The sequence below is a fragment of the Oncorhynchus keta genome, chromosome 14 (genome assembly GCF_023373465.1).
Source record: "Oncorhynchus keta strain PuntledgeMale-10-30-2019 chromosome 14, Oket_V2, whole genome shotgun sequence".
NCBI classification, from domain to species: Eukaryota; Metazoa; Chordata; class Actinopteri; order Salmoniformes; family Salmonidae; genus Oncorhynchus; species Oncorhynchus keta.
The window spans coordinates 7694174-7721470 of record NC_068434.1 but is presented as its reverse complement, the minus strand read 5'-3'; the positions used below and the strand labels follow the sequence as shown (position 1 = coordinate 7721470).

Here is a 27297-nt window from a genome sequence, read left to right as displayed (position 1 = left end):
AGAAAAACCCTGAAATGAGTAGGTGTCCAAACTTTTGACTGGTACTGTATCTATACATACATTTACATATACAGGACTCTGACTTTGCTCATCCTAATACTTATAGATTTCTTAAATCCATTCTTCTACTCAGATTTGTGGGTATTGTTAGATATTACTGCACTGTTGGAGCTGGGAACACAACCATTTCACTACAGCCATAATAACATCTGCTAAATATGTGTACGTTCATATTGACGTTTTCTGATAGGTTCAATTCTGCAGTGTATGATATGTAACCATGGCGACGCTGTAATATATATCCCTCCCTTCATTCATCAGCGTTACCAAGAAGGACAAAGCCACCGTCTGTGTGACTCCAGATGCAAGATGGATCAACAAAGTCATTGGCAAGTTACAAAGGTAAATACAACACACACACACACAGACACAGACACAGACACACACACACACACACACACACACACACACACACACACACACACACACACACACACACACACACGCCTGTTGACTTTAACACAGACCATCTCTTTCTACAGTACCAACAAGAAGAAGAGAAGTGCAGAACTTCCTCATCTCAACCACCATTGAGTGAATTGGAACAGGAATGTCATCTAAATGGAAATGTGATCAACCAATGTGATACCAATGTAATACCAATGTGATGCCAATGTGATGCCAATGTAATGAACAGGAATGTAATGCCAATGTTGGAGCAATGTGATGCCAATGTGATGGTAATGCCAATGTGACGATACCAATGTAATGATACCAATGTGATGATGCCAATGTGACACCAATGTGATACCAATGTGATGCCAATGTGATGCCAATGTGACACCAATGTGACCAATGTAATGCCAATGTGACACCAATGTAATGCCAATGTCCTTCTGTAGCTCAATGTGATACCAATAGAATGTATACCAATGTCTGCTAAATGGCATATATTATTATTATATTAATGTGATGCCAATGTGATGCCAATGTGACACCAATGTGATACCAATGTGACGCCAATGTGATGCCAATGTGACACCAATGTGATGCCAATGTGATACCAATGTGATACCAATGTAATGCCAATGTAATGCCAATGTGATACCAATGTAATGCCAATGTGACACCAATGTGATACCAATGTGATACCAATGGATTCTATTACCAAGTGATTCCAATACCAAGTGAATTAGTTTATCTATCATTTCAGGATGTATTGAATGTGATTATTTCATGTTTGTTTTAAATCATGCATTTGGTCTACCCTCGAAAAATAAACACAACCTATACAACATGTACAAAACATGAGCATTTTATTGCCTGAGGAGGAGGAAGGGTGAAATGCTCATGTTGACCATCTTGTTGATGTGAGCATCATTATCCCATAAAGTCAGTCAGCCTCTGATGGGTTGACCGATAATATTCCACTCCCAGCAGGGGCGGGACCGGGAAGGGACTGGAGCGCGACTGGGGCGGGACCGGGAAGGGACTGGGGCGGGACCGGGGCGGGACTGGGGCGGGACCGGGAAGGGACTGGGGCGGGACGGGAAGGGGGGCGGGACCGGGAAGGGAAGGGACTGGGGCGGGACCGGGAAGGGACTGGGGCGGGACCGGGGCGGGACTGGGGCGGGACCGGGAAGGGACTGGGGCGGGACTGGGGCGGGACCTATTGCGGGACTGAGGCGGGACCGGGAGGGGACTGGGGCGGGACCGGGAAGGGACTGGGGCGGGACTGGGGCGGGACCGGGAAGGGACTGGGGCGGGACCGGGAAGGGACTGGGGCGGCCGTAGTTCGCCTGCTCTTTGGGGAGCATAGGTCCTTTTCAAACTTCCTGTTGGTAGTTAAGGTCTTGTGTCTTACCCACAAAGATAGAGGAATGTAGATGGACATAACCTGGTTTTACCATGGACATTGCCATTGAGGACTTCCACCATTTTAAAGTAGTCAACTGGGAGGGAATTCCTATGATTTGGGAGCGATCCGCCAATGAACAGAGCATTGTCTTCTTCTTCATATTGGGTTGGCGATGGTTAGTAAACGCTATATCACCGCCATCTAGTGGCCACAATAAATAAAGGACAAGATGTTGTTCTGGACTCCAGCACTCCACCTCACAATGGTAACATGGCAATAAATGGACTTTGGGACAGACAATATATTTCATCAGTCAAAATGGTGGTAACAATAATAGATGGAATATGAAAATGAATGTCATTTTAATGTTATTAAAAGTTAAAATGACGACATTATAAACAAAAACATTGTAACTTGATGTGTTTTCCATAATATATACATGATGTTTACATACTGTGCGTTGTGTTGAAAATATCCCGATCAAAGATAATGTCTTTGTAAAGATGAACAGTGAATTTAGTTGTCTAAACTAGATCAGAGTCTAATCCATACCTTGCCTCGTAACTAGATACGCCCCCAGAGAACTTGCCATAAAGACGGAAACGCCCCTTTTTGACCCGAGAGTATAAAACATGCGAGTTAAGAATTTACATATCAGACTAAATTGACCACGTGCTGCAGCCGAGGTCCATGACTAGTCGTGACCCCAAAATGCAACACGAGGTTGAAGAAGACAAATTAACCTCTTAACAATAAATGCTACGGTCGAGTATCTAAGAAGGTGAATTCAAGAAGGACCACCCGGTTCTTCTCTCCAAGGAATCGTGTGTCTACACTGCTTTCATTCCCACGCTGGAACTATCTACACGGCTGATTTGCCATCCTCAGAACACCCCTCTTCCAGAACAAGAGCAACTGACAACTGGAAAGAGACATTTACATTTACATTTAAGTCATTTAGCAGACGCTCTTATCCAGAGCGACTTACAAATTGGGACAACTTGAAAAGAGGACATTGTAACAGCTGGTGGACAATCAGAGACTCGCAAACAAAGTAGATGACCAGCCAGAGAACGGGACGTCGACCGAACATCTCTCACTAAGCGGAGCTCAGCCCACGAAGCACTGGGTCCAACAGAGATACCCAAAAGATACCCGGCAGGGTAGCCTAGTGGTTAGAGCGTTGGACTAGTAACCAGAAGGTTGCAAGTTCAAATCCACGAGCTGACAAGGTACAAATCTGTCATTCTGCCTCTGAACAGGCAGTTAACCCACTGTTTCTAGGCCGTCATTGAAAATAAGAATTTGATCTTAACTGACTTGCCTGGTTAAATAAAAGTAAAATAAAAAACAACAACAGAGATACCAAAGGAAGACCTCCAACAAGTAATTACATCATTATAATTCTGACCCATAAGAGTGGCAGTTTAGGGCTAAACTAAGCATAGCTTACAAAATGTACCCAAGAGTGCTCTCGCTCTCTCTCAATTCCCATCTTATGTAACACGTGTCATATTGTGTTGGTCCGCTAGGGACCGGTTTCATCGTACTAAGTTCTAATCAATAGCCTAGACTGTGTGTATGTGTATCTTATATTATCATTTAGCTTGTTAGTAAATAAATAATCAACTCAATTGGTGTGGAGACTATATACAGGAGGTACCGGTACAGAGTCAATGTGGAGGCTATATACAAGAGGTACCTGTACCGAGTCAATCTGGACGCTATATACAGGGGGTACCGGGTCAGTATGGGGCTATATACAGGGGGTACCGGTACAGAGTCAATGTGGAGACTATATACAGGTGGTACCGGTACCGAGTCAGTGTGGAGGCTATATACAGGGGGTACCGGTACAGAGTCAGTGTGGAGGCTATATACAGTACAGAGTCAATGTGGAGGCTATATACATGGTACAGAGTCAGTGTGGAGGCTATATGGAGGCTATAGGGGTACCGGTACCGAGTCAGTGTGGAGGCTATATACATGGGGTACCGGTACCAAGTCAGTGTGGAGGTTATATACAGGGGGCCAGTGTGGAGGCTATATACAGTGTGGAGGCTATATACATGGGGGAGTCAGTGTGGAGGCCAGTGTGGAGGCTATATACAGGGGGGGTGGACCAGTACCGAGTCAGTGTGGAGGCTATATACAGGGGGTACCGGTACCGAGTCAATCAGGAGGCTATCATACATACAGGGGGGGTACAGAGTCGGGTCAGTGTGGGAGGCTATATACAGGGGTAGGCCAGGAGTACCCGAGTCAGTGTGCAGGGGTACAGGTTAGTTGGGGTACCGGGTCAATTTGTAGTCATGTGCAGGGGTACAGGTTAGTTGAGGTAAGTGACTATGCTATGCATAGATAATAAACAAGCAAGTAGCAGCAGTGTACAAAATAAATGGGGTGTCAATGTCAATGGTCCGGTGACCGAGCAGTTGCCATACCAGGAGGTGATGCAACCAGTCAGGATGCTCTCGATGGTGCAGCTGTAGAACTTCTTGAGGATCTGGGGACCCATGCCAAATCTTTTCAGTCTCCTGAGGGGGAAAAGGTTTTGTCGTGCTCCTCTTCACGACTGTCTTGGTTAGTTTGGACCATGATCCTGTACAAACTAGAGATAACATATATACAAAAGTATGTGGACACATCTTAAAATGAGAGGATTCGCATAGTTCAGTCACACCCGTTGCTGACAGGTATATAAAATCAAACACACCGCCATGCAATCTCCATAGACAAAAATTAACAGTAGATGGCCTTACTGAAGAGCTCAGTGACTTTCCTCGTGGCACCATCATAGGATGCCAACTTTCCAACAAGTCAGTTGAGCAAGTTTCTGCCCTGTTAGAGCTGCAACGGCCAACTGTAAGTGCTTTTATTGTGAAGTAGAAACGTCTAGGAGTAACAATGGCTGAAGTGGTAGGTTACACAAGCTCACAGAACGGGACCGCCAAATGCTGAAGCGTGTAAAAATCGTCTGTCCTCGGTTGCAACACTCACTACCGAGTTACAAACTGCTTCTGGAAACGTCAGCACAAGCACTGTTTGTCGGGAGCTTCATGAAATGGGTTTCCATGGCCGAGCAGCCGAACACAAGCCTAAGATCACCATGCACAATGCCAAGCGTCGGTTGGAGGGGTGTAAAGATCACCGCTTCTGGACTCTGGAGTGATGAATCACGCTTCACCATCTGGCAGTCCGACGGACAAATCTGGGTTTGGCGGATGCCAGGAGAACGCTACCTGCCCCAATGCATAGTTCCAACTGTAAGGTTTGGTGGATGAGGAATAACAGTCTGGTTTAGGCCCCTTAGTTCCAGTGAAGAGAAATCTTAACGCTACATCATACAATGACATTCCAGATGATTCTGTGCTTCCAACTTTGTTGCAACAGTTTGGGGAAGGCCCTTTCCTGTTACAGCATGACAATGCCCCCGTGCACAAAGCAAGGTCCATACAGAAATGGTTTGTCGAGATCAGTGTGGATGGCCTGCACAGAGCCCTGACCTCAACCCCATCGAACACCTTTAGGATTAATTGAAACGCCGACTACGAGACAGACCTAATCGCCCAACATCAGTGCCCGACCTCACTAATGCTCTTGTGGCTGAATGGAAACAAGTCTCCTCAGCAATGTTCCAACATCTAGTGGAAAGCCTTCCCAGAAGAGTGGAGGCTGTTATAGCAGCAATGTTCCAACATCTAGAGGAAAGCTTTCCCAGAAGAGTGGAGGCTGTTATAGCAGCAATGTTCCTACATCTAGTGGAAAGCCTTCCCAGAAGAGTGGAGGCTGTTATAGCAGCAAAAGGGGGGGACCAACTCCATATTAATGCCCATGATTTTGGAATGAGATGTTCGACGAGCAGGTGTCCACATACTCATGTAGTGTAGGAACTTGCAAGACAGCATGATCATACACGGGACGAGGTACATATTATACCGCCCCCCCCAAAAAAATCACCAGTTATAGTGGTCAGACAGTCACCAAAGATGATCCTATGTGGCTTTGATATAGAACTGCTACAAATGTAGTTTTCTCTCTCTGGTTTCACAGAAGTCATTGAAAATCGGAGGCATAGCGTGTCAGTTTGATTCATGGGCAAATAAAAGCAAAGCCAACGTTGCCAAGGCATGTTATGTTGACAACAGATTCAGACACCACGCACACACACACACACACACACACACACACACACACACACACACACACACACACACACACACACACACACACACACACACACACACACACACACACACACACACACACACACACACACACACACACACACACACACACACACACACACACACACACACACACACACTACAGTGTTGCCATGGTATTAGTGTATCCACATTAGGGCGATACCTGGGAATTTCTGTAACTTTGAAGTCATATAAACTTAGTGTTTGTTCCTTGAGGGTTTTTATTTTTATTTTTATTTTTTTATTTCACCTTTATTTAACCAGGTAGGCTAGTTGAGAACAAGTTCTCATTTGCAACTGCGACCTGGCCAAGATAAAGCATAGCAGTGTGAACAGACAACACAGAGTTACACATGGAGTAAACAATTAGCAAGTCAATAACACAGTAGAAAAAATGGGCAGTCTATATACAATGTGTGCAAAAGGCATGAGGAGGTAGGCGAATAATACAATTTTGCAGATTAACACTGGAGTGATAAATGATCAGATGGTCATGTACAGGTAGAGATATTGTTGTGCAAAAGAGCAGAAAAGTAAATAAATAAAAACAGTATAAAAGCAGTATGGGAATGAGGTAGGTGAAAATGGGTGAGCTATTTACCTATAGACTATGTACAGCTGCAGCGATCGGTTAGCTGCTCGGATAGCTGATGTTTGAAGTTGGTGAGGGAGATAAAAGTCTCCAACTTCAGCGATTTTTGCAATTCGTTCCAGTCACAGGCAGCAGAGTACTGGAACGAAAGGCGGCCAAATGAGGTGTTGGCTTTAGGGATGATCAGTGAGATACACCTGCTGGAGCGCGTGCTACGGATGGGTGTTGCCATCGTGACCAGTGAACTGAGATAAGGCGGAGCTTTACCTAGCATGGACTTGTAGATGACCTGGAGCCAGTGGGTCTGGCGACGAATATGTAGTGAGGGCCAGCCGACTAGAGCATACAAGTCGCAGTGGTGGGTGGTATAAGGTGCTTTAGTGACAAAACGGATGGCACTGTGATAGACTGCATCCAGTTTGCTGAGTAGAGAGTTGGAAGCCATTTTGTAGATGACATCGCCGAAGTCGAGGATCGGTAGGATAGTCAGTTTTACTAGGGTAAGCTTGGCAGCGTGAGTGAAGGAGGCTTTGTTGCGGAATAGAAAGCCGACTCTTGATTTGATTTTTGATTGGAGATGTTTGATGTGAGTCTGGAAGGAGAGTTTGCAGTCTAGCCAGACACCTAGGTACTTATAGATGTCCACATATTCAAGGTCGGAACCATCCAGGGTGGTGATGCTAGTCGGGCATGCGGGTGCAGGCAGCGATCGGTTGAAAAGCATGCATTTGGTTTTACTCGCGTTTAAGAGCAGTTGGAGGCCACGGAAGGAGTGCTGTATGGCATTGAAGCTCGTTTGGAGGTTTGATAGCACAGTGTCCAATGACGGGCCGAAAGTATATAGAATGGTGTCGTCTGCGTAGAGGTGGATCAGGGAATCGCCCGCAGCAAGAGCAACATCATTGATATATACAGAGAAAAGAGTCGGCCCGAGAATTGAACCCTGTGGCACCCCCATAGAGACCGCCAGAGGACCGGACAGCATGCCCTCCGATTTGACACACTGAACTCTGTCTGCAAAGTAATTGGTGAACCAGGCAAGGCAGTCATCCGAAAAACCGAGGCTGTTGAGTCTGCCGATAAGAATATGGTGATTGACAGAGTCGAAAGCCTTGGCGAGGTCGATGAAGACGGCTGCACAGTACTGTCTTTTATCGATGGCGGTTATGATATCGTTTAGTACCTTGAGTGTGGCTGAGGTGCACCCGTGACCGGCTCGGAAACCAGATTGCACAGCGGAGAAGGTACGGTGGGATTCGAGATGGTCAGTGACCTGTTTGTTGACTTGGCTTTCGAAGACCTTAGATAGGCAGGGCAGGATGGATATAGGTCTATAGCAGTTTGGGTCCAGGGTGTCTCCCCCTTTGAAGAGGGGGATGACTGTGGCAGCTTTCCAATCCTTGGGGATCTCAGACGATATGAAAGAGAGGTTGAACAGGCTGGTAATAGGGGTTGCGACAATGGCGGCAGATAGTTTCAGAAATAGCGGGTCCAGATTGTCAAGCCCAGCTGATTTGTACGGGTCCAGGTTTTGCAGCTCTTTGAATGAAGACATATACTGTATTTATGGGTATGGTGATTAGGTTTGCAAAATTCTGTTAATTTTCTCAAAATTCCCAGGTTTTCCAGAAATACAGGTACTCCCCTGTTATTGGTAATGGTGAGAGGTTAGCATGTCTTAGGGGTATGATATTACATGCTAACCTCCCTTGTTATTGGTAATGGTGAGAGGTTAGCATATCTTGGGGGTATGATATTACATGCTAACCTCCCTGGTAGGCCCTAATGAGAGGTTAGCATATCTTGGGGGTATGATATTACATGCTAACCTCCCTGGTAGGCCCTAATGAGAGGTTAGCATATCTTGGGGGTATGATATTACATGCTAACCTCCCTGGTAGGCCCTAATGAGAGGTTAGCATGTCTTGGGGGTATGATATTACATGCTAACCTCCCTGGTAGGCCCTAATGAGAGGTTAGCATATCTTGGGGGTATGATATTACATGCTAACCTCCCTGGTAGGCCCTAATGAGAGGTTAGCATATCTTCTTATTTACAATACATCCAACAAGTTTATAGAGTCACAGGCTTGATGTAGTCATTGCATGCTAGGAATATGGGACCAAATACTAAACTTTTGACCCCCTACCTTTTTGAGAAAAAAAATAATATTGTTAGACAAAATCTTTCTCTGGGCAATTGTATCCGTATAAAATATAGCTCAGTATTTGAATTGTTGATTTTACACAGTCATTATTTCTCATCTTTGTCAAGGGTGTCAGTAAATTCGGACTCCCCCGTTCGACGTGATCCAAGTCATTGTAACGGACCCAGGGATTTGAAAGTTTTCACAAAGCAACAGGTTTTTATTTGGTCTTCACTCAAAAAGGAACTCTAGTCTAGGTGACAGAAGAGGCAGGCCTGGATCCTACCTCAATAAGGGGCTAACTGATGAACAGAAGAGGTAGTCATGTATCCTACCTCAATAAGGGGCTAACTGATGAACGGAAGAGGTAGCCCTGGATCCTACCTCAATAAGGGGCTAACTGATGAACGGAAGAGGTAGTCATGTATCCTACCTCAATAAGGGGCTAACTGATGAACAGAAGAGGTAGTCATGTATCCTACCTCAATAAGGGGCTAACTGATGAACAGAAGAGGTAGCCCTGGATCCTACCTAAATAAGGGGCTAACTGATGAACAGAAGAGGTAGCCCTGGATCCTACCTAAATAAGGGGCTAACTGATGAACAGAAGAGGTAGCCCTGGATCCGACCTCAATAAGGGGCTAACTGATGAACAGAAGAGGTAGTCATGTATCCTACCTCAATAAGGGGCTAACTGATGAACAGAAGAGGTAGTCATGTATCCTACCTCAATAAGGGGCTAACTGATGAACGGAAGAGGTAGTCATGTATCCTACCTCAATAAGGGGCTAACTGATGAACGGAAGAGGTAGTCATGTATCCTACCTCAATAAGGGGCTAACTGATGAACGGAAGAGGTAGTCATGTATCCTACCTCAGTAAGGGGCTAACACTGATGAACAGAAGAGGTAGCCCTGGATCCTACCTCAATAAGGGGCTAACTGATGAACAGAAGAGGTAGCCCTGGTTCCTACCTCAATAAGGGGCTAACTGATGAACAGAAGAGGTAGCCCTGGATCCTATCTCAATAAGGGGCTAACTGATGAACAGAAGAGGTAGGCCTGGATCCTACCTCAATAAGGGGCTAACTGATGAACGGAAGAGGTAGTCATGTATCCTACCTCAATAAGGGGCTAACTGATGAACAGAAGAGGTAGCCCTGGATCCTACCTCAATAAGGGCCTAACTGATGAACGGAAGCGGGATCCTACCTTAAGGGCCCTGAACGGAAGAGGTAGTCATGTATCCTACCTCAGTAAGGGGCTAACAGCCCTGGATCCTACCTCAGTAAGGGGCTAACTGATGAACAGAAGAGGTAGGCCTGGATCCTACCTCAATAAGGGGCTAACTGATGAACGGAAGAGGTAGGCCTGGATCCTACCTCAATAAGGGGCTAACTGATGAACAGAAGAGGTAGCCCTGGATCCTACCTCAATAAGGGGCTAACTGATGAACAGAAGAGGTAGCCCTGGATCCTACCTCAATAAGGGGCTAACTGATGAACAGAAGAGGTAGCCCTGGTTCCTACCTCAATAAGGGGCTAACTGATGAACGGAAGAGGTAGGCCTGGATCCTACCTCAATAAGGGGCTAACTGATGAACAGAAGAGGTAGTCATGTATCCTACCTCAATAAGGGGCTAACTGATGAACGGAAGAGGTAGTCATGTATCCTACCTCAATAAGGGGCTAACTGATGAACGGAAGAGGTAGTCATGTATCCTACCTCAGTAAGGGGCTAACACTGATGAACAGAAGAGGTAGCCCTGGATCCTACCTCAATAAGGGGCTAACTGATGAACAGAAGAGGTAGCCCTGGTTCCTACCTCAATAAGGGGCTAACTGATGAACAGAAGAGGTAGCCCTGGATCCTATCTCAATAAGGGGCTAACTGATGAACAGAAGAGGTAGCCCTGGATCCTACCTCAATAAGGGGCTAACTGATGAACGGAAGAGGTAGTCATGTATCCTACCTCAGTAAGGGGCTAACTGATGAACAGAAGAGGTAGCCCTGGATCCTACCTCAATAAGGGCCTAACTGATGAACGGAAGAGGTAGTCATGTATCCTACCTCAGTAAGGGGCTAACTGATGAACAGAAGAGGTAGGCCTGGATCCTACCTCAATAAGGGGCTAACTGATGAACGGAAGAGGTAGCCCTGGATCCTACCTCAATAAGGGGCTAACTGATGAACAGAAGAGGTAGTCATGTATCCTACCTCAATAAGGGGCTAACTGATGAACGGAAGAGGTAGTCATGTATCTTACCTCAATAAGGGGCTAACACTGATGAACGGAAGAGGTAGGCCTGGATCCTACCTCAATAAGGGGCTAACTGATGAAAAGAAGAGGTAGTCATGTATCCTACCTCAGTAAGGGGCTAACACTGATGAACAGAAGAGGTAGCCCTGGATCCTACCTCAATAAGGGGCTAACACTGATGAACAGAAGAGGTAGCCCTGGATCCTACCTCAATAAGGGGCTAACTGATGAACAGAAGAGGTAGTCATGTATCCTACCTCAGTAAGGGGCTAACTGATGAACAGAAGAGGTAGCCCTGGATCCTACCCCAATAAGGGGCTAACTGATGAACAGAAGAGGTAGCCCTGGATCCTACCTCAATAAGGGGCTAACTGATGAACAGAAGAGGTAGGCCTGGATCATACCTCAATAAGGGGCTAACTGATGAACAGAAGAGGTAGGCCTGGATCCTACCTCAATAAGGGGCTAACTGATTAACAGAAGAGGTAGGCCTGGATCCTACCTCAATAAGGGGCTAACTGATGAACAGAAGAGGTAGCCCTGGATCCTACCTCAATAAGGGGCTAACTGATGAACAGAAGAGGTAGCCCTGGTTCCTACCTCAATAAGGGGCTAACTGATGAACGGAAGAGGTAGGCCTGGATCCTACCTCAATAAGGGGCTAACTGATGAACAGAAGAGGTAGCCCTGGATCCTACCTCAATAAGGGGCTAACTGATGAACAGAAGAGGTAGCCCTGGATCCTACCTCAATAAGGGGCTAACTGATGAACAGAAGAGGTAGCCCTGGTTCCTACCTCAATAAGGGGCTAACTGATGAACGGAAGAGGTAGGCCTGGATCCTACCTCAATAAGGGGCTAACTGATGAACAGAAGAGGTAGCCCTAGATCCTACCTCAATAAGGGGCTAACTGATGAACAGAAGAGGTAGCCCTGGATCCTACCTCAATAAGGGGCTAGCTGATGAACAGAAGAGGTAGGCCTGGATCCTACCTCAATAAGGGGCTAACTGATGAACGGAAGAGGTAGTCATGTATCCTACCTCAATAAGGGGCTAACTGATGAACAGAAGAGGTAGTCATGTATCCTACCTCAATAAGGGGCTAACTGATGAACAGAAGAGGTAGTCATGTATCCTACCTCAATAAGGGGCTAACTGATGAACAGAAGAGGTAGTCATGTATCCTACCTCAGTAAGGGGCTAACTGATGAACAGAAGAGGTAGTCATGTATCCTACCTCAGTAAGGGGCTAACTGATGAACAGAAGAGGTAGCCCTGGATCCTACCTCAATAAGGGGCTAGCTGATGAACAGAAGAGGTAGGCCTGGATCCTACCTCAATAAGGGGCTAACTGATGAACGGAAGAGGTAGTCATGTATCCTACCTCAATAATGGGCTAACTGATGAACAGAAGAGGTAGTCATGTATCCTACCTCAATAAGGGGCTAACTGATGAACAGAAGAGGTAGTCATGTATCCTACCTCAATAAGGGGCTAACTGATGAACAGAAGAGGTAGTCATGTATCCTACCTCAGTAAGGGGCTAACTGATGAACAGAAGAGGTAGTCATGTATCCTACCTCAGTAAGGGGCTAACTGATGAACAGAAGAGGTAGTCATGTATCCTACCTCAATAAGGGGCTAACTGATGAACAGAAGAGGTAGTCATGTATCCTACCTCAATAAGGGGCTAACTGATGAACAGAAGAGGTAGTCATGTATCCTACCTCAATAAGGGGCTAACTGATGAACGGAAGAGGTAGTCATGTATCCTACCTCAATAAGGGGCTAACTGATGAACAGAAGAGGTAGTCATGTATCCTACCTCAATAAGGGGCTAACTGATGAACAGAAGAGGTAGTCATGTATCCTACCTCAATAAGGGGCTAACTGATGAACAGAAGAGGTAGTCATGAATCCTACCTCAATAAGGGGCTAACTGATGAACAGAAGAGGTAGCCCTGGATCCTACCTCAATAAGGGGCTAACTGATGAACGGAAGAGGTAGTCATGTATCCTACCTCAATAAGGGGCTAACTGATGAACAGAAGAGGTAGTCATGTATCCTACCTCAGTAAGGGGCTAACTGATGAACAGAAGAGGTAGTCATGTATCCTACCTCAGTAAGGGGCTAACTGATGAACAGAAGAGGTAGTCATGTATCCTACCTCAATAAGGGGCTAACTGATGAACAGAAGAGGTAGTCATGTATCCTACCTCAATAAGGGGCTAACTGATGAACGGAAGAGGTAGTCATGTATCCTACCTCAATAAGGGGCTAACTGATGAACAGAAGAGGTAGTCATGTATCCTACCTCAATAAGGGGCTAACTGATGAACAGAAGAGGTAGTCATGTATCCTACCTCAATAAGGGGCTAACTGATGAACAGAAGAGGTAGTCATGAATCCTACCTCAATAAGGGGCTAACTGATGAACAGAAGAGGTAGCCCTGGATCCTACCTCAATAAGGGGCTAACTGATGAACGGAAGAGGTAGTCATGTATCCTACCTCAATAAGGGGCTAACTGATGAACGGAAGAGGTAGGCCTGGTTCCTACCTCAATAAGGGGCTAACTGATGAACAGAAGAGGTAGCCCTGGTTCCTACCTCAATAAGGGGCTAACTGATGAACAGAAGAGGTAGTCATGTATCCTACCTCAATAAGGGGCTAACTGATGAACGGAAGAGGTAGCCCTGGTTCCTACCTCAATAAGGGGCTAACTGATGAACAGAAGAGGTAGCCCTGGATCCTACCTCAGTAAGGGGCTAACTGATGAACAGAAGAGGTAGGCCTGGATCCTACCTCAATAAGGGGCTAACTGATGAACAGAAGAGGTAGCTGGTTCCTACCTCAATAAGGTGCAATCAATTATTTTTATTATTATTTATTTTTTATATCAGATCATTTTCATTGGGTCAGGAGCACACACACACACACCACTCAAACAGACGAGGGAAAAATCAATGCATAGTGTCAACGTACATAGCAGAATGAGAAGCTGAGAGCAAATTATGTTAATACTGAAGCTGTGTTTGAGATACAATAGTAATGCTGGGATCCTGTTCACTGATTGACCCTTATAGGCTTCCATAGACACATGTTAAGAGATGACAACATTTCACATTTTGCTAAAAATAAAAAAATATTTAAAAAACCTTGTCTTACCGTACTTAACTCCAAAATAGAGCAGTAGTGAAAAGTCCCAATCACCACCGTCATTTTGGAGAAGGAAGAAGAAGTCCTGTTTGGGTGTATGATGAAACGATGGCAACTTTAACATGATCATCAAACGCAATTCAGTAGAACTCTGGATGTCATAACGTGTCTTGAGGAGTGGATTTCTCAACCAGAGAGAAACCCAGACGGCGGCTGTCATCGTACTGTTATTAGATTATGGCAAAAAGCTTTTCTAACTCTCAGCCAGGCCACCCAGACAGGGCCCACCCAGACCGTGCCCACCCAGACAGGGTCCAACCAGACCGCGCCCACCCAGACAGGGCCCACCCAGACAGGGCCCACCCAGACCGTGCCCACCCAGACAGGGCCCACCCAGACCGTGCCCACCCAGACAGGGCCCACCCAGACCGTGCCCACCCAGACAGGGTCCAACCAGACAGGGCCCAACCAGACAGGGCCCAACCAGACAGGGCCCAACCAGACAGGGCCCACCCAGACCGGGCCCACCCAGACAGGGCCCACCCAGACCGTGCCCACCCAGACCGTGCCCACCCAGACCGGGTCAAGGCAAAAACACATCAGGTGGTCAGACACCAGACCAGGATGACCTGAACTTGGGGCTTCCTCCAAAATGGAAACCTATTTCCTATATCGCATTGGGTCCTGGTCAAAAGTAGTGCACTATATAGGGAATAGGGTGCTATTTCTGACGGACACTTGGACTTTCCAAGGAGATGGGCAGCAGCAGTAGCATATGACCAGAAAACAACACAAAACATGATTTGGTATCAAGCCGTTCAAATGGACAGAAAAACAACAAGCAAAACTAACAGAAATACAATCTGTGTGCAAAATGGAGGTAAAAAAAAGGAGCAGTACGGGGAGAATACTTCACTCCTTTGGGGAATGGGTTGTCTGTGTCGGAGTTCCTTGGATGGTCTGAGATTAGGGACACGATAAGAAAATGTACAAAGTCCTTTTTTTTGGGGGGGCAGAGGAGGCGGGGCATTAGGTGTTCAAAGGGGTCAGAGGGTGAGTGGTCGTGACAACCACTACCTGTGGACAGGCAGGTGCAGGCCGTTGAGGGAGGAGGAGGAGGAGGTGGAGGTGGTGAGGGGCGGGTGGAGATCCAGCTGGGCGAGCAGAGGGAAGTGGTCAGAGGGGATGTGGGGGTGGGGACAGCCGGTGATGTTGTTGTCCGTTAACCACCGAGACTCCAGGGGACCGAGCAACCCGGCTACAGACATGTGAGTCTTGGAGAAGAAGATGTAATCGATTACGCCCTGCACAGCGAGGAAGAAATAAAGAACGGAGAAAGATCTTGTCAGCATTGCTATACGTTCAAATATTCTAAAATATATTTTAGCATCATGGATGCTCTGTAATGTTGACACTTTGCTCTACAGTATGGGGTGATGGGGAGAGAGAGAGAGAGAGAGAGAGAGAGAGAGAGAGAGAGAGAGAGAGAGAGAGAGAGAGAGAGAGAGAGAGAGAGAGAGAGGCAGAGAGATGGACAGAAGGAGGGAGAAAAACTGATGGACAGAGAGGAGGGAGAGAGATGGAAGGAGAGAGAGAGAAGAGAGAAGGAGTACAGAAAGAGGGAGCGCGAGAGGAGGCAGAGTGTAACGGCTTTCTATTGTAGAAGGAGACCAAGGCACAGCGTGGTAGGCGTACATCGTAACTTTATTGACGACACCAAACAAAATAACAAAGACAAAAAAAACAAAAGAGCACAGTCCTGTCAGGCAACAGCAACTAAACAGAAAACAAGATCCCCACAAACTCAGGTGGAAAACAGGCTGCCTAAGTATGATTCCCAATCAGAGACAACGATAGACAGCTGCCTCTGATTGGGAACCACACTCGGCCAAAAACAAAGAAATAAAAAACATAGAATTTCACACCCGAGTCACACCCTGACCTAACCAAACATAGAGAATAATAAGGATCTCAACAAAAGGAGAGAGAGAAGGGAGAGAAATAGAGAGAGCGACAGGAACCAGTAAGCTTTACCTTGAAGTCGTATGTGTATCTGTAAGTCATGAGGCTGTCCTCATAGGGCAGTCCCTATAGCCTACCACTAACCCTATGAGGGCAGTCCCTATAGCCTACCACTAACCCTATGAGGACAGTCCCTATAGTCTACATCTAACCCTATGAGGACAGTCCCTATAGCCTACCACTAACTCTATGAGGGCAGTCCCTATAGCCTACCACTAACCCTATGAGGACAGTCCCTATAGCCTACCACTAACGCTATGAGGACAGTCCCTATAGTCTACCACTAACGCTATGAGGGCAGTCCCTATGGCCTACCACTAACCCTATGAGGGCAGTCCCTATAGCCTACCACTAACCCTATGAGGACAGTCCCTATAGCCTACCACTAACTCTATGAGGGCAGTCCCTATAGCCTACCACTAACGCTATGAGGACAGTCCCTATAGTCTACCACTAACGCTATGAGGGCAGTCCCTATGGCCTACCACTAACCCTATGAGGGCAGTCCCTATAGCCTTCCACTAACCCTATGAGGACAGTCCCTATTGTCTACCACTAACCCTATGAGGGCAGTCCCTATAGTCTACCACTAACCCTATGAGGACAGTCCCTATAGTCTACCACTAACCCTATGAGGACAGTCCCTATAGTCTACCACTAACGCTACGAGGACAGTCCCTATAGTCTACCACGAACCCTATGAGGACAGTCCCTATAGTCTACCACTAACCCTATGAGGACAGTCCCTATAGCCTACCACTAACCCTATGAGGACAGTCCCTATAGTCTACCACTAACCCTGAGGACAGTCCTTATAGCCTACCACTAACCCTATGAGGGCAGTCCCTATAGCCTACCACTAACCCTATGAGGACAGTCCCTATAGTCTACCACTAACCCTATGAGGACAGTCCCTGTTGCCTACCACTAACGTTATGAGGACAGTCCCTATAGCCTACCACTAACCCTATGAGAACAGTCCCTATAACCTACCACTAACCCTATGAGGACAGTCCCTATAGTCTACCACTAACCCTATGAGGACAGTCCCTATAGTCTACCACTAACCCTATGAGGACAGTCCCTATAGCCTACCACTAACCCTACAAGGACAGTCCCTATAGCCTACCACTAACCCTACAAGGACAGTCCCTATAGCCTACCACTAACCCTACAAGGACAGTCCCTATAGCCTACCACTAACCCTACAAGGACAGTCCCTATAGCCTACCACTAACCCTACAAGGACAGTCCCTATAGCCTACCACTAACCCTACAAGGACAGTCCCTATAGTCTACCACTAACCCTACGAGGACAGTCCCTATAGCCTACCACTAACCCTATGAGGACAGTCCCTATAACCTACCACTAACCCTATGAGGACAGTCCCTATAGCCTACCACTAACCCTATGAGGACAGTCCCTATAGCCTACCACTAACCCCATGAGGACAGTCCCTATAGCCTACCACTAACCCTATGAGGAGAGTCCATAGGGTTAGTGGTAATCTTGCAACGTCCGCCATCTTCTCCGAGCAGAGCAGGCATGCCCGTTAGCATAGCCTAGTGGTTAGAGGAGGGAGGCAGGTTGCCTAGTGGTTAGAGGAGGGAGGCAGGTTGCCTAGTGGTTAGAGTGTAGAGGCGGCAGCGTAGCCTAGTGGTTAGAGGAGGGAGGCAGGTTGCCTAGTGGTTAAAGGAGGGAGGCAGGTTGCCTAGTGGTTAGAGGAGGGAGGCAGGTAGCCTAGTGGTTAGAGGAGGGAGGCAGGTAGCCTAGTGGTTAGAGTGTAGAGGCGGCAGGTAGCCTAGTGGTTAGAGGAGGGAGGCAGGTTGCCTAGTGGTTAGAGGAGGGAGGCAGGTAGCCTAGTGGTTAGAGGGAGGCAGGTTGCCTAGTGGTTAGAGGAGGGAGGCAGGTAGCCTAGCGGTTAGAGGAGGGAGGCAGGTTGCCTAGCGGTTAGAGGAGGGAGGCAGGTAGCCTAGCGGTTAGAGGAGGGAGGCAGGTAGCCTAGCGGTTAGAGGAGGGAGGCAGGTAGCCTAGCGGTTAGAGGAGGGAGGCAGGTAGCCTAGCGGTTAGAGGAGGGAGGCAGGTAGCCTAGCGGTTAGAGGAGGGAGGCAGGTAGCCTAGCGGTTAGAGGAGGGAGGCAGGTAGCCTAGCGGTTAGAGGAGGGAGGCAGGTAGCCTAGCGGTTAGAGGAGGGAGGCAGGTAGCCTAGTGGTTAGAGGAGGGAGGCAGGTAGCCTAGTGGTTAGAGGAGGGAGGCAGGTTGCCTAGTGGTTAGAGGAGGGAGGCAGGTAGCCTAGCGGTTAGAGGAGGGAGGCAGGTAGCCTAGTGGTTAGAGGAGGGAGGCAGGTAGCCTAGTGGTTAGAGGAGGGAGGCAGGTTGCCTAGTGGTTAGAGGAGGGAGGCAGGTTGCCTAGTGGTTAGAGGAGGGAGGCAGGTAGCCTAGTGGTTAGAGGAGGGAGGCAGGTTGCCTAGTGGTTAGAGGAGGGAGGCAGGTTGCCTAGTGGTTAGAGGAGGGAGGCAGGTTGCCTAGTGGTTAGAGGAGGGAGGCAGGTTGCCTAGTGGTTAGAGGAGGGAGGCAGGTAGCCTAGTGGTTAGAGGAGGGAGGCAGGGTAGCCTAGTGGTTAAAGCGTTGGACTAGTAACCGGAAGGTTGCAAGTTCAAATCCCCGAGCTGACATGGTACAAATCTGTCGTTCTGCCCCTGAACAGGCAGTTAACCCACTGTTCCTAGGCCGTCATTGAAAATAAGAATTAACTCTTAACTGACTTCCCTAGTTAAATAAAGGTAAAATAAACATGCAATGCTAAAGGCACTTTATTTCCATCAAGGTAGATTATAGAACGACGAAAGAAATTATGTGCTCTGCTCATACTGAGATAAAATTAGGTTCAGTTATGAGACTGACTCATTTGGACGCCTGAATGTCATTCAATGCAGTGGGAGTTCTGGGAACAAATGACCCAACAAAAACAAAGTAGAGTTTTACCATATGAATAAAAATGCTCTAAATACTTTAATATTACTATTGATATACTATAGTATTTACTGGAGTGATGTGGGCATAACTGTAGCAATTATTTTAGTATAAATACGGTAGTATTACTATTGATATACTATAGAATTCACAGTAGTGTTGTTGCGCAAAAACACAACCGTGATGACTGTAGTATACTATAGTATTCAGTTCACTGTAGTATTTTTGCGGACATGACTGTAGTATACTGTAGTAAGGTTTATTATAGTATAAATACTGTAGTATTGCTATAGTAAAAACGGTAATAGACAATGTAATGAAACAGGCAGGGAGCAGGTCTCGCGCTATCGACTATGCCCCAAAAGCATGCTCGACCAGCAGAGTCGATATCCGCGATTATAAACGCAGGTTCGTTACAATACTATTTACTGTTTTTTTTTTTTTTTTACATAGATTTGGGGGGCTTTCTCCTTATTAAGGAAATGTTCCATAACCTGTAGGTAGGTAGGACTGGAATCTGAACTGAGCTTCCGCTCTTTTCTATAACCTGCAGGGAACACAAGATATGGTCTATACTTGGCATGTAGGTTCCTCACTCATGGGTGGCTAGAAGAAGTTTGGATCGCGCTGACTGGTACTTTCCTATAGCTGTTTTTCTGTTTAAACACAAGACGGTCACGTGTCCTGTTGCGGTGATAGTGGCGCCAGCATCCGGTCACGTGTCCTGTTGCGGTGATAGTGGCACCAGCATCACAGTATCAATAACGCTTTAACTAACAGGGCTTGTTCCTAGGCTGCTGAGTGGCTGCAGACCCCATGTTATGAAATAAACACTGGGGTTGTCATCCGATAATATATTTTCGAAGTATATTAGCAACTGCAGACACGGTTTATTTATGTCTGATAACTATCTAAAACTATTGTCAATGCTTTACCAACCAACCAACCTAGCTAGCTACTGTACATTTCAATAAAGTTATCTAGCCATTTGCAATAGTAGCTATCGTTGATTGTAAACGTAGTGACAATTGCTCGTTGTTGATTTGTTAGCTGACAGTAGTGGGTATAACGTAGCAACAGCTATGCAACTGCATCGGTCCTGATTTGCAAGAGAAGTTTAGTTTCCAGCTGTGAGCTGTCAAAACCCTCCATTCAACATGACACCTTATGACATCTGCAAACATCAGTCAGAAATGCATATCAGCAGTTCTGAAAACTTGAACACACAGCTGAACGTGTTGTCCGGTTAGTGTCTAAAGTAAATACACCCCCCCCCAAGGCTGAAGCATGGGTCTTGAGTAATTTGACAAGCGGATCGAGAGCACCCTCTTCTTAGCCAGCTGACAAGCAAACTTTGTGCTTGTACCTTGCGAAGAGGTGACGCAAAATGTACACTGGAGAAACATTCGGCCAAATAAATGATCTGTAACCATTACAATATAAAACATTGTATTACCTGCATTCGGGGGGTGGTAGAGAAGATGTAAATTGTGATACTGTTAAAGACATACAGAAGGAAATCCTGAACGTCCCGAACTACAAAGAGGGTGAAGGAAGAACAACAAACATGGCTTCCGTTCGTACCGTCTAACCGAATCATAACGTGGCTTCCCGGGATCCGTGGTGGGCCGTCCCTTCCCCTGAACCCTAACACAACCGTAATTTAATGTAAACCCTTTTGAATTCCAACTTCAACGTGGGGGTATGGACGTCCCAAAGATCCCAGATTGCACGGGCCATATATGTGCCCCTCGGAACCAAAGTTACCTTCCGTTGTTTCTGAACGAGACGAATTGAATGAAGGACACCCGTAGAAACCAAATATGGCAACCTGCACGAGGATTGTAAAAGGTCAGTTCCACAAACTGTTTTTTTTTTGGTCTGTTCTCATGCAATTCACCTATTACAATAAAATATCGACATATATCAAAACTTGCCAATACATTGTCGGCTTTAGTTCTTAGCTGCCGACTCGGGCCAGTAGCTAATTAGCGATGTTAGATTTGTAGCAAGTTCTAGTGTCTTAGCTACTATCGCCAGTATTAATTAATTAAGTATTGATTAACTAACCAGTTGTGTTGTTTTTTACGCTTAAATCGCGTCCATAAATGTGCCACTGTGCGCCAACTCATTTTCTAGTGTGGTTAACTGACCTGCCCAGCAGTGTCTATGCTGGTGGGCGTGATGACACAATCAATGTCTGACATTGTATCTACGAGTACGACTTGTTTTGAATACGATTTCTGTCATTTTTTCTTCTTCACCTAACGTTACTATGCAAACCTTTTGGATATGTTGATGTCATGTTTCTAAGTTGGCTAAACTTCACAGATTGTCGGGTGAAATGCGTCTATACTTTAAACAATCAATCAGCAATCAAGGCTGTATCACAACCGGCCGTGATTTGGGGTCTCATCGGGCGGCGTCGTCCTGGTTTGGCCAGTGCATGTCGTCATTGTACATAAGAATTTGTTCTTAACTAATTGCCTGGTTAGAAAAACATACAATTAACTGGACAGCTGAAAGGGCCAGTGGTGGAGAAGGTACTAAATGTTCATAGTTGAGTAAAAGTAAAGATGATGATAACTGATCTGATATCTCCAGCTGACTGGTTGACCAGGGAAGGTAACTGACCTGATATCTCCAGCTGACCAGGGAAGGTAACTGACCTGATATCTCCAGCTGACCAGGGAAGGTAACTGACCTGATATCTCCAGCTGACCAGGGAAGGTAACTGACCTGATATCTCCAGCTGACCAGGGAAGGTAACTGACCTGATATCTCCAGCTGACCAGGGAAGGTAACTGACCTGATATCTCCAGCTGACCAGGGAAGGTAACTGACCTGATATCTCCAGCTGACCAGGGAAGGTAACTGACCTGATATCTCCAGCTGACCAGGGAAGGTAACTGACCTGATATCTCCAGCTGACCAGGGAAGGTAACTGACCTGATATCTCCAGCTGACCAGGGAAGGTAACTGACCTGATATCTCCAGCTGACTGACTGACCAGGGAAGGTAACTGACCTGATATCTCCAGCTGACCAGGGAAGGTAACTGACCTGATATCTCCAGCTGACTGCTGACCAGGGAAGGTAACTGACCTGATATCTCCAGCTGACCAGGGAAGGTAACTGACCTGATATCTCCAGCTGACCAGGGAAGGTAACTGACCTGATATCTCCAGCTGACCAGGGAAGGTAACTGACCTGATATCTCCAGCTGACCAGGAAGATAACTGACCTGATATCTCCACTGACCAGGAAGGTAACTGACCTGACATCTCCAGCTGACTGCTGACCAGGGAAGGTAACTGACCTGACATCTCCAGCTGACTAGGGAAGGTAACTGACCTGATATCTCCAGCTGACTGGTTGATCAGGGAAGGTAACTGACCTGATATCTCCAGCTGACTAGGGAAGGTAACTGACCTGATATCTCCAGCTGACCAGGGAAGGTAACTGACCTGATATCTCCAGCTGACCAGGGAAGGTAACTGACCTGATATCTCCAGCTGACCAGGGAAGGTAACTGACCTGATATCTCCAGCTGACCAGGGAAGGTAACTGACCTGATATCTCCAACTGACCAGGGAAGGTAACTGACCTGATATCTCCAACTGACCAGGGAAGGTAACTGACCTGATATCTCCAGCTGACTGCTGACCAGGGAAGGTAACTGACCTGATATCTCCAGCTGACTGCTGACCAGGGAAGGAAACTGACCTGATATCTCCAGCTGACCAGGGAAGGTAACTGACCTGATATCTCCAGCTGACTGACTGACCAGGGAAGGTAATTGACCTGATATCTCCAGCTGACCAGGGAAGGTAACTGACCTGATATCTCCAGCTGACCAGGGAAGGTAACTGACCTGATTTCTCCAGCTGACCAGGGAAGGTAACTGACCTGATATCTCCAGCTGACCAGGGAAGGTAACTGACCTGATATCTCCAGCTGACCAGGGAAGGTAACTGACCTGATATCTCCAGCTGACCAGGGAAGGTAACTGACCTGATATCTCCAGCTGACCAGGGAAGGTAACTGACCTGGTATCTCCAGCTGACCAGGGAAGGTAACTGACCTGATATCTCCAGCTGACCAGGGAAGGTAACTGACCTGATATCTCCAGCTGACCAGGGAAGGTAACTGACCTGATATCTCCAGCTGACCAGGGAAGGTAACTGACCTGATATCTCCAGCTGACCAGGGAAGGTAACTGACCTGATATCTCCAGCTGACCAGGGAAGGTAACTGACCTGATATCTCCAGCTGACCAGGGAAGGTAACTGACCTGATATCTCCAGCTGACCAGGGAAGGTAACTGACCTGATATCTCCAGCTGACCAGGGAAGGTAACTGACCTGATATCTCCAGCTGACCAGGGAAGGTAACTGACCTGATATCTCCAGCTGACCAGGGAAGGTAACTGACCTGATATCTCCAGCTGACCAGGAAGGTAACTGACCTGATATCTCCAGCTGACCAGGGAAGGTAACTGACCTGATATCTCCAGCTGACCAGGGAAGGTAACTGACCTGATATCTCCAGCTGACCAGGGAAGGTAACTGACCTGATATCTCCAGCTGACTGCTGACCAGGGAAGGTAACTGACCTGATATCTCCAGCTGACCAGGGAAGGTAACTGACCTGATATCTCCAGCTGACCAGGGAAGGTAACTGACCTGATATCTCCAGCTGACCAGGGAAGGTAACTGACCTGATATCTCCAGCTGACCAGGGAAGATAACTGACCTGATATCTCCAGCTGACCAGGGAAGGTAACTGACCTGACATCTCCAGCTGACTGCTGACCAGGGAAGGTAACTGACCTGACATCTCCAGCTGACTAGGGAAGGTAACTGACCTGATATCTCCAGCTGACTAGGGAAGGTAACTGACCTGATATCTCCAGCTGACCAGGGAAGGTAACTGACCTGATATCTCCAGCTGACTAGGGAAGGTAACTGACCTGATATCTCCAGCTGACCAGGGAAGGTAACTGACCTGATATCTCCAGCTGACCAGGGAAGGTAACTGACCTGATATCTCCAGCTGACCAGGGAAGGTAACTGACCTGATATCTCCAGCTGACTGACTGACCGACCAGGGAAGGTAACTGACCTGATATCTCCAGCTCGGGGCAGTGTGACTTTTTTCCGTTGGAAAAGTATTCAGACCCCTTGACTTTTTCCACAAAAAAAGTCAAGCTGCAGGGGTAGCCTAGTGGTTAGAGCATTGGACTTGTAACCGGAAGGTTGCAACCCCCGAGCTGACAAGGTACAAATCTGTCGTTCTGCCCCTGAACAGGCAGTTAACCCACTGTTCCTAGGCCGTCATTGAAAATAAGAATTTGTTCTTAACTGACTTGCCTGGAAAGCTATACTGTTACACTGGCAATACTTAATACTTAAGAACATCCAATAGTCAAAGGTATATGAAATACAGATCGAATAGAGAGAAATAGTCCTATAATTCCTGTAATAACTACAACCTAAAACTTCTTACCTGGGAATATTGAAGACTCATGTTAAAAGGAACCACCAGCTTTCATATGTTCTCATGTTCTGAGCAAGGAACTGAAACGTTAGCTTTCTTACATGGCACATATTGCACTTTTACTTTCTTCTTCAACACTTTGTTTTTGCATTATTTAAACCAAATTGAACATGTTTCATTATTTATTTGAGGCTAAATTGATTTTATTGATGTATTATTTGTAAGTCGCTCCTGATAAGAGCGTCTGCTAAATGACTTAAATGTCAATGTAAATTATATTAAGTTAAAATAAGTGTTCATTCAGTATTGTTGTAATTGTCATTATTACAAATAGATAAATAAAAACCGTCCGATTAATCGATATCGCCTTTTTTTGGTCCTCCAATAATCGGCATTGGCGTTGAAAAATCATAATCGGTCGACATCTAGTTGACAGTGCATGTTAGATCAAAAACCAAGTCATGAGGTCGAAGGAATTGTCCGTAGAGGTCCGAGAGAGAATTTCTGCAACATCGAAAGCCCCCAAGAACACCGTGGCCTCCATCATTCTTAAATGGAAGAAGTTTGGAACCACCAAAACTCTTCCTAGAGCTGTCCGCCTGGCCAAACTGAGCAATAGGGGGAGAAGTTCCTTGGTCAGGGAGGTGAACAAAAACCCGATGGTCACTCTGACAGAGATCCAGAGTTCATCTGTGGAGATGGGAGAATCTTCCAGAAGGACAAAAGGCACCTAAAGGACTTTAACCATGACAAACAAGATTCTCTGGTCTGATGAAACCAAGATTGAACTCTTCTGCCTGAATGCCATGCGTCACATCTGGAGGACACCTGACACCAGCATCATGTCTGGAGGAAACCTGGGTCCATCCCTACTGTGAAGCATGGTGGTGGCAGCATCATGTCTGGAGGAAACCTGGGTCCATCCCTACTGTGAAGCATGGTGGTGGCAGCATCATGTCTGGAGGAAACCTGGGTCCATCCCTACTGTGAAGCATGGTGGTGGCAGCATCATGTCTGGAGGAAACCTGGGTCCATCCCTACTGTGAAGCATGGTGGTGGCAGCATCATGTCTGGAGGAAACCTGGGTCCATCCCTACTGTGAAGCATGATGGTGGCAGCATCATGTCTGGAGGAAACCTGGGTCCATCCCTACTGTGAAGCATGATGGTGGCAGCATCATCATGCTGTGGGGATGTTTTTCAGCCTCAGGGACTGGGAGACTAGTCAGGATCGAGGGAAAGATGAACGGAGAAAAGTACAGAGAGAGCACACAGCCAAGACAACGCAGGAGTGGCTTCGGGACAAGTCTCAATGTCCTTGAGTGGCCCAGCCAGAACCCGGACTTTAACCCGATTGAACATCCTTGGAGAGACCTGAAAATAGCTGTGCAGCGACGCTCCCCACCCATCCTGACAGAGCTTGAGAGGATCTGCAGAGAAGAATGGGAGAAACTCCCCAAATACAGGTGTGCCAAGCTTCTAACATCATACCCAAGAAGACTTGATGCTGTAATCGCTGCTTGAACAAATTACTGAATAAAGTACTTATGTAAATGTCTGAGTACGTATGTAAATGTCTGAGTACGTATGTACATGTCTGAATACTTATGTAAATGTTGTATTTCAGTTTAGTATTTTTAATGCATTTGCAAAAATGTCTAAACCTGTTTTTGTTTTGTCATTATGGGGTATTGTATGTAGATTGAGAGTTGAAACGATTTGATCAACTTTAGAATAAGGCTGTAACATAACAAAATGTGGAAAAAGTACAGGGGTCTGAATACTTTCCCAATGCACTGTATGAATGGAAGGTTTCCTTCAAACCATAAGAGGTGCTGTCAAAGTTATTGACTTGAAATTGATTTACCCTCAAGTGAAAGTCACCCAGTGAAATACTACTAGAGTAAAAGTATTTGGTTTTAAATGTACTTAAGTATCAAAAGTATAAATAGTTTCAAATTCCTTATTTTAAACATACCAGATGCTATTCTTGTTTTTGTTTAGCGGATAGCCAGGGGCATACTTAAACATTTACAACAAATGATTTCTGTTTAGTGAGTCCTCCAGATCAGAGGCAGTAGGGATGACCAGGGATGTTCTCTGTTTAGTGAGTCCACCAGATCAGAGGCAGTAGGGATGACCAGGGATGTTCTCTGTTTAGTGAGTCCACCAAATCAGAGGCAGTAGGGATGACCAGGGATGTTCTCTGTTTAGTGAGTCCTCCAGATCAGAGGCAGTAGGGATGACCAGGGATGTTCTCTGTTTAGTGACTCCACCAGATCAGAGGCAGGAGGGATGACCAGGGATGTTCTCTGTTTAGTGAGTCCTCCAGATCAGAGGCAGTAGATGACCAGGGATGTTCTCTGTTTAGTGACTCCACCAGATCAGAGGCAGTAGGGATGACCAGGGATGTTCTCTGTTTCGTGAGTCCTCCAGATCAGAGGCAGTAGGGATGACCAGGGATGTTCTCTGTTTAGTGACTCCACCAGATCAGAGTCAGTAGGGATGACCAGGGATGTTCTCTGTTTAGTGAGTCCTCCAGATCAGAGGCAGTAGGGATGACCAGGGATGTTCTATGTTTAG

General features: G+C 46.5%; 2 protein-coding genes and 2 long non-coding RNA genes across 9 annotated transcripts in view; 3 read left to right on the top strand and 1 right to left on the bottom strand.

Moving 5' to 3' along the window:
- The window catches only part of LOC127907156 (C-X-C motif chemokine 13), an 11741-nt gene extending 11127 nt beyond the window's left edge, over nt 1–614 (top strand). Inside the window, exons 3-4 of the mRNA XM_052460933.1 lie at nt 322–402; nt 543–614. Coding sequence (XP_052316893.1) covers nt 322–402; nt 543–594 — 133 coding nt within the window. The 3' untranslated portion in view covers nt 595–614. The remainder of the gene's footprint in view (nt 1–321; nt 403–542) is intronic.
- An 8715-nt stretch (nt 615–9329) lies between these two features.
- LOC118380125 (uncharacterized) lies at nt 9330–20818 on the bottom strand. 5 transcript variants are annotated; one of them, XR_008063535.1, is made up of 5 exons: nt 20674–20818; nt 12743–15527; nt 12547–12644; nt 10138–10776; nt 9330–9779 (listed from the first exon to the last, which is right to left on the bottom strand). It is a non-coding gene; the product is annotated as an uncharacterized LOC118380125 (long non-coding RNA). The 5 variants fall into 5 exon arrangements; XR_008063537.1 differs by lacking the exon at nt 12547–12644 and adding an exon at nt 12204–12301; XR_008063536.1 differs by having other exon boundaries at nt 12547–13183; nt 13331–15527.
- Nucleotides 10763–13264, top strand: LOC127907159 (uncharacterized). Its single transcript, XR_008063539.1, has 4 exons — nt 10763–10955; nt 11697–12333; nt 12481–12970; nt 13118–13264. It is a non-coding gene; the product is annotated as an uncharacterized LOC127907159 (long non-coding RNA).
- An 87-nt stretch (nt 20819–20905) lies between the features above and the next one.
- mrpl1 (mitochondrial ribosomal protein L1) overlaps nt 20906–27297 on the top strand; it is a 33533-nt gene continuing 27141 nt past the window's right edge. Inside the window, exon 1 of one of the 2 annotated variants that reach the window (XM_052460932.1) lies at nt 20906–21068. In XM_052460932.1, the coding sequence (XP_052316892.1) occupies nt 21041–21068 (28 nt within the window). In that variant the 5' untranslated portion in view covers nt 20906–21040. Of the gene's footprint in view, nt 21069–21386; nt 21436–27297 lie in introns of those variants that run through there. The other variant, XM_052460931.1, reaches the window with a different exon arrangement.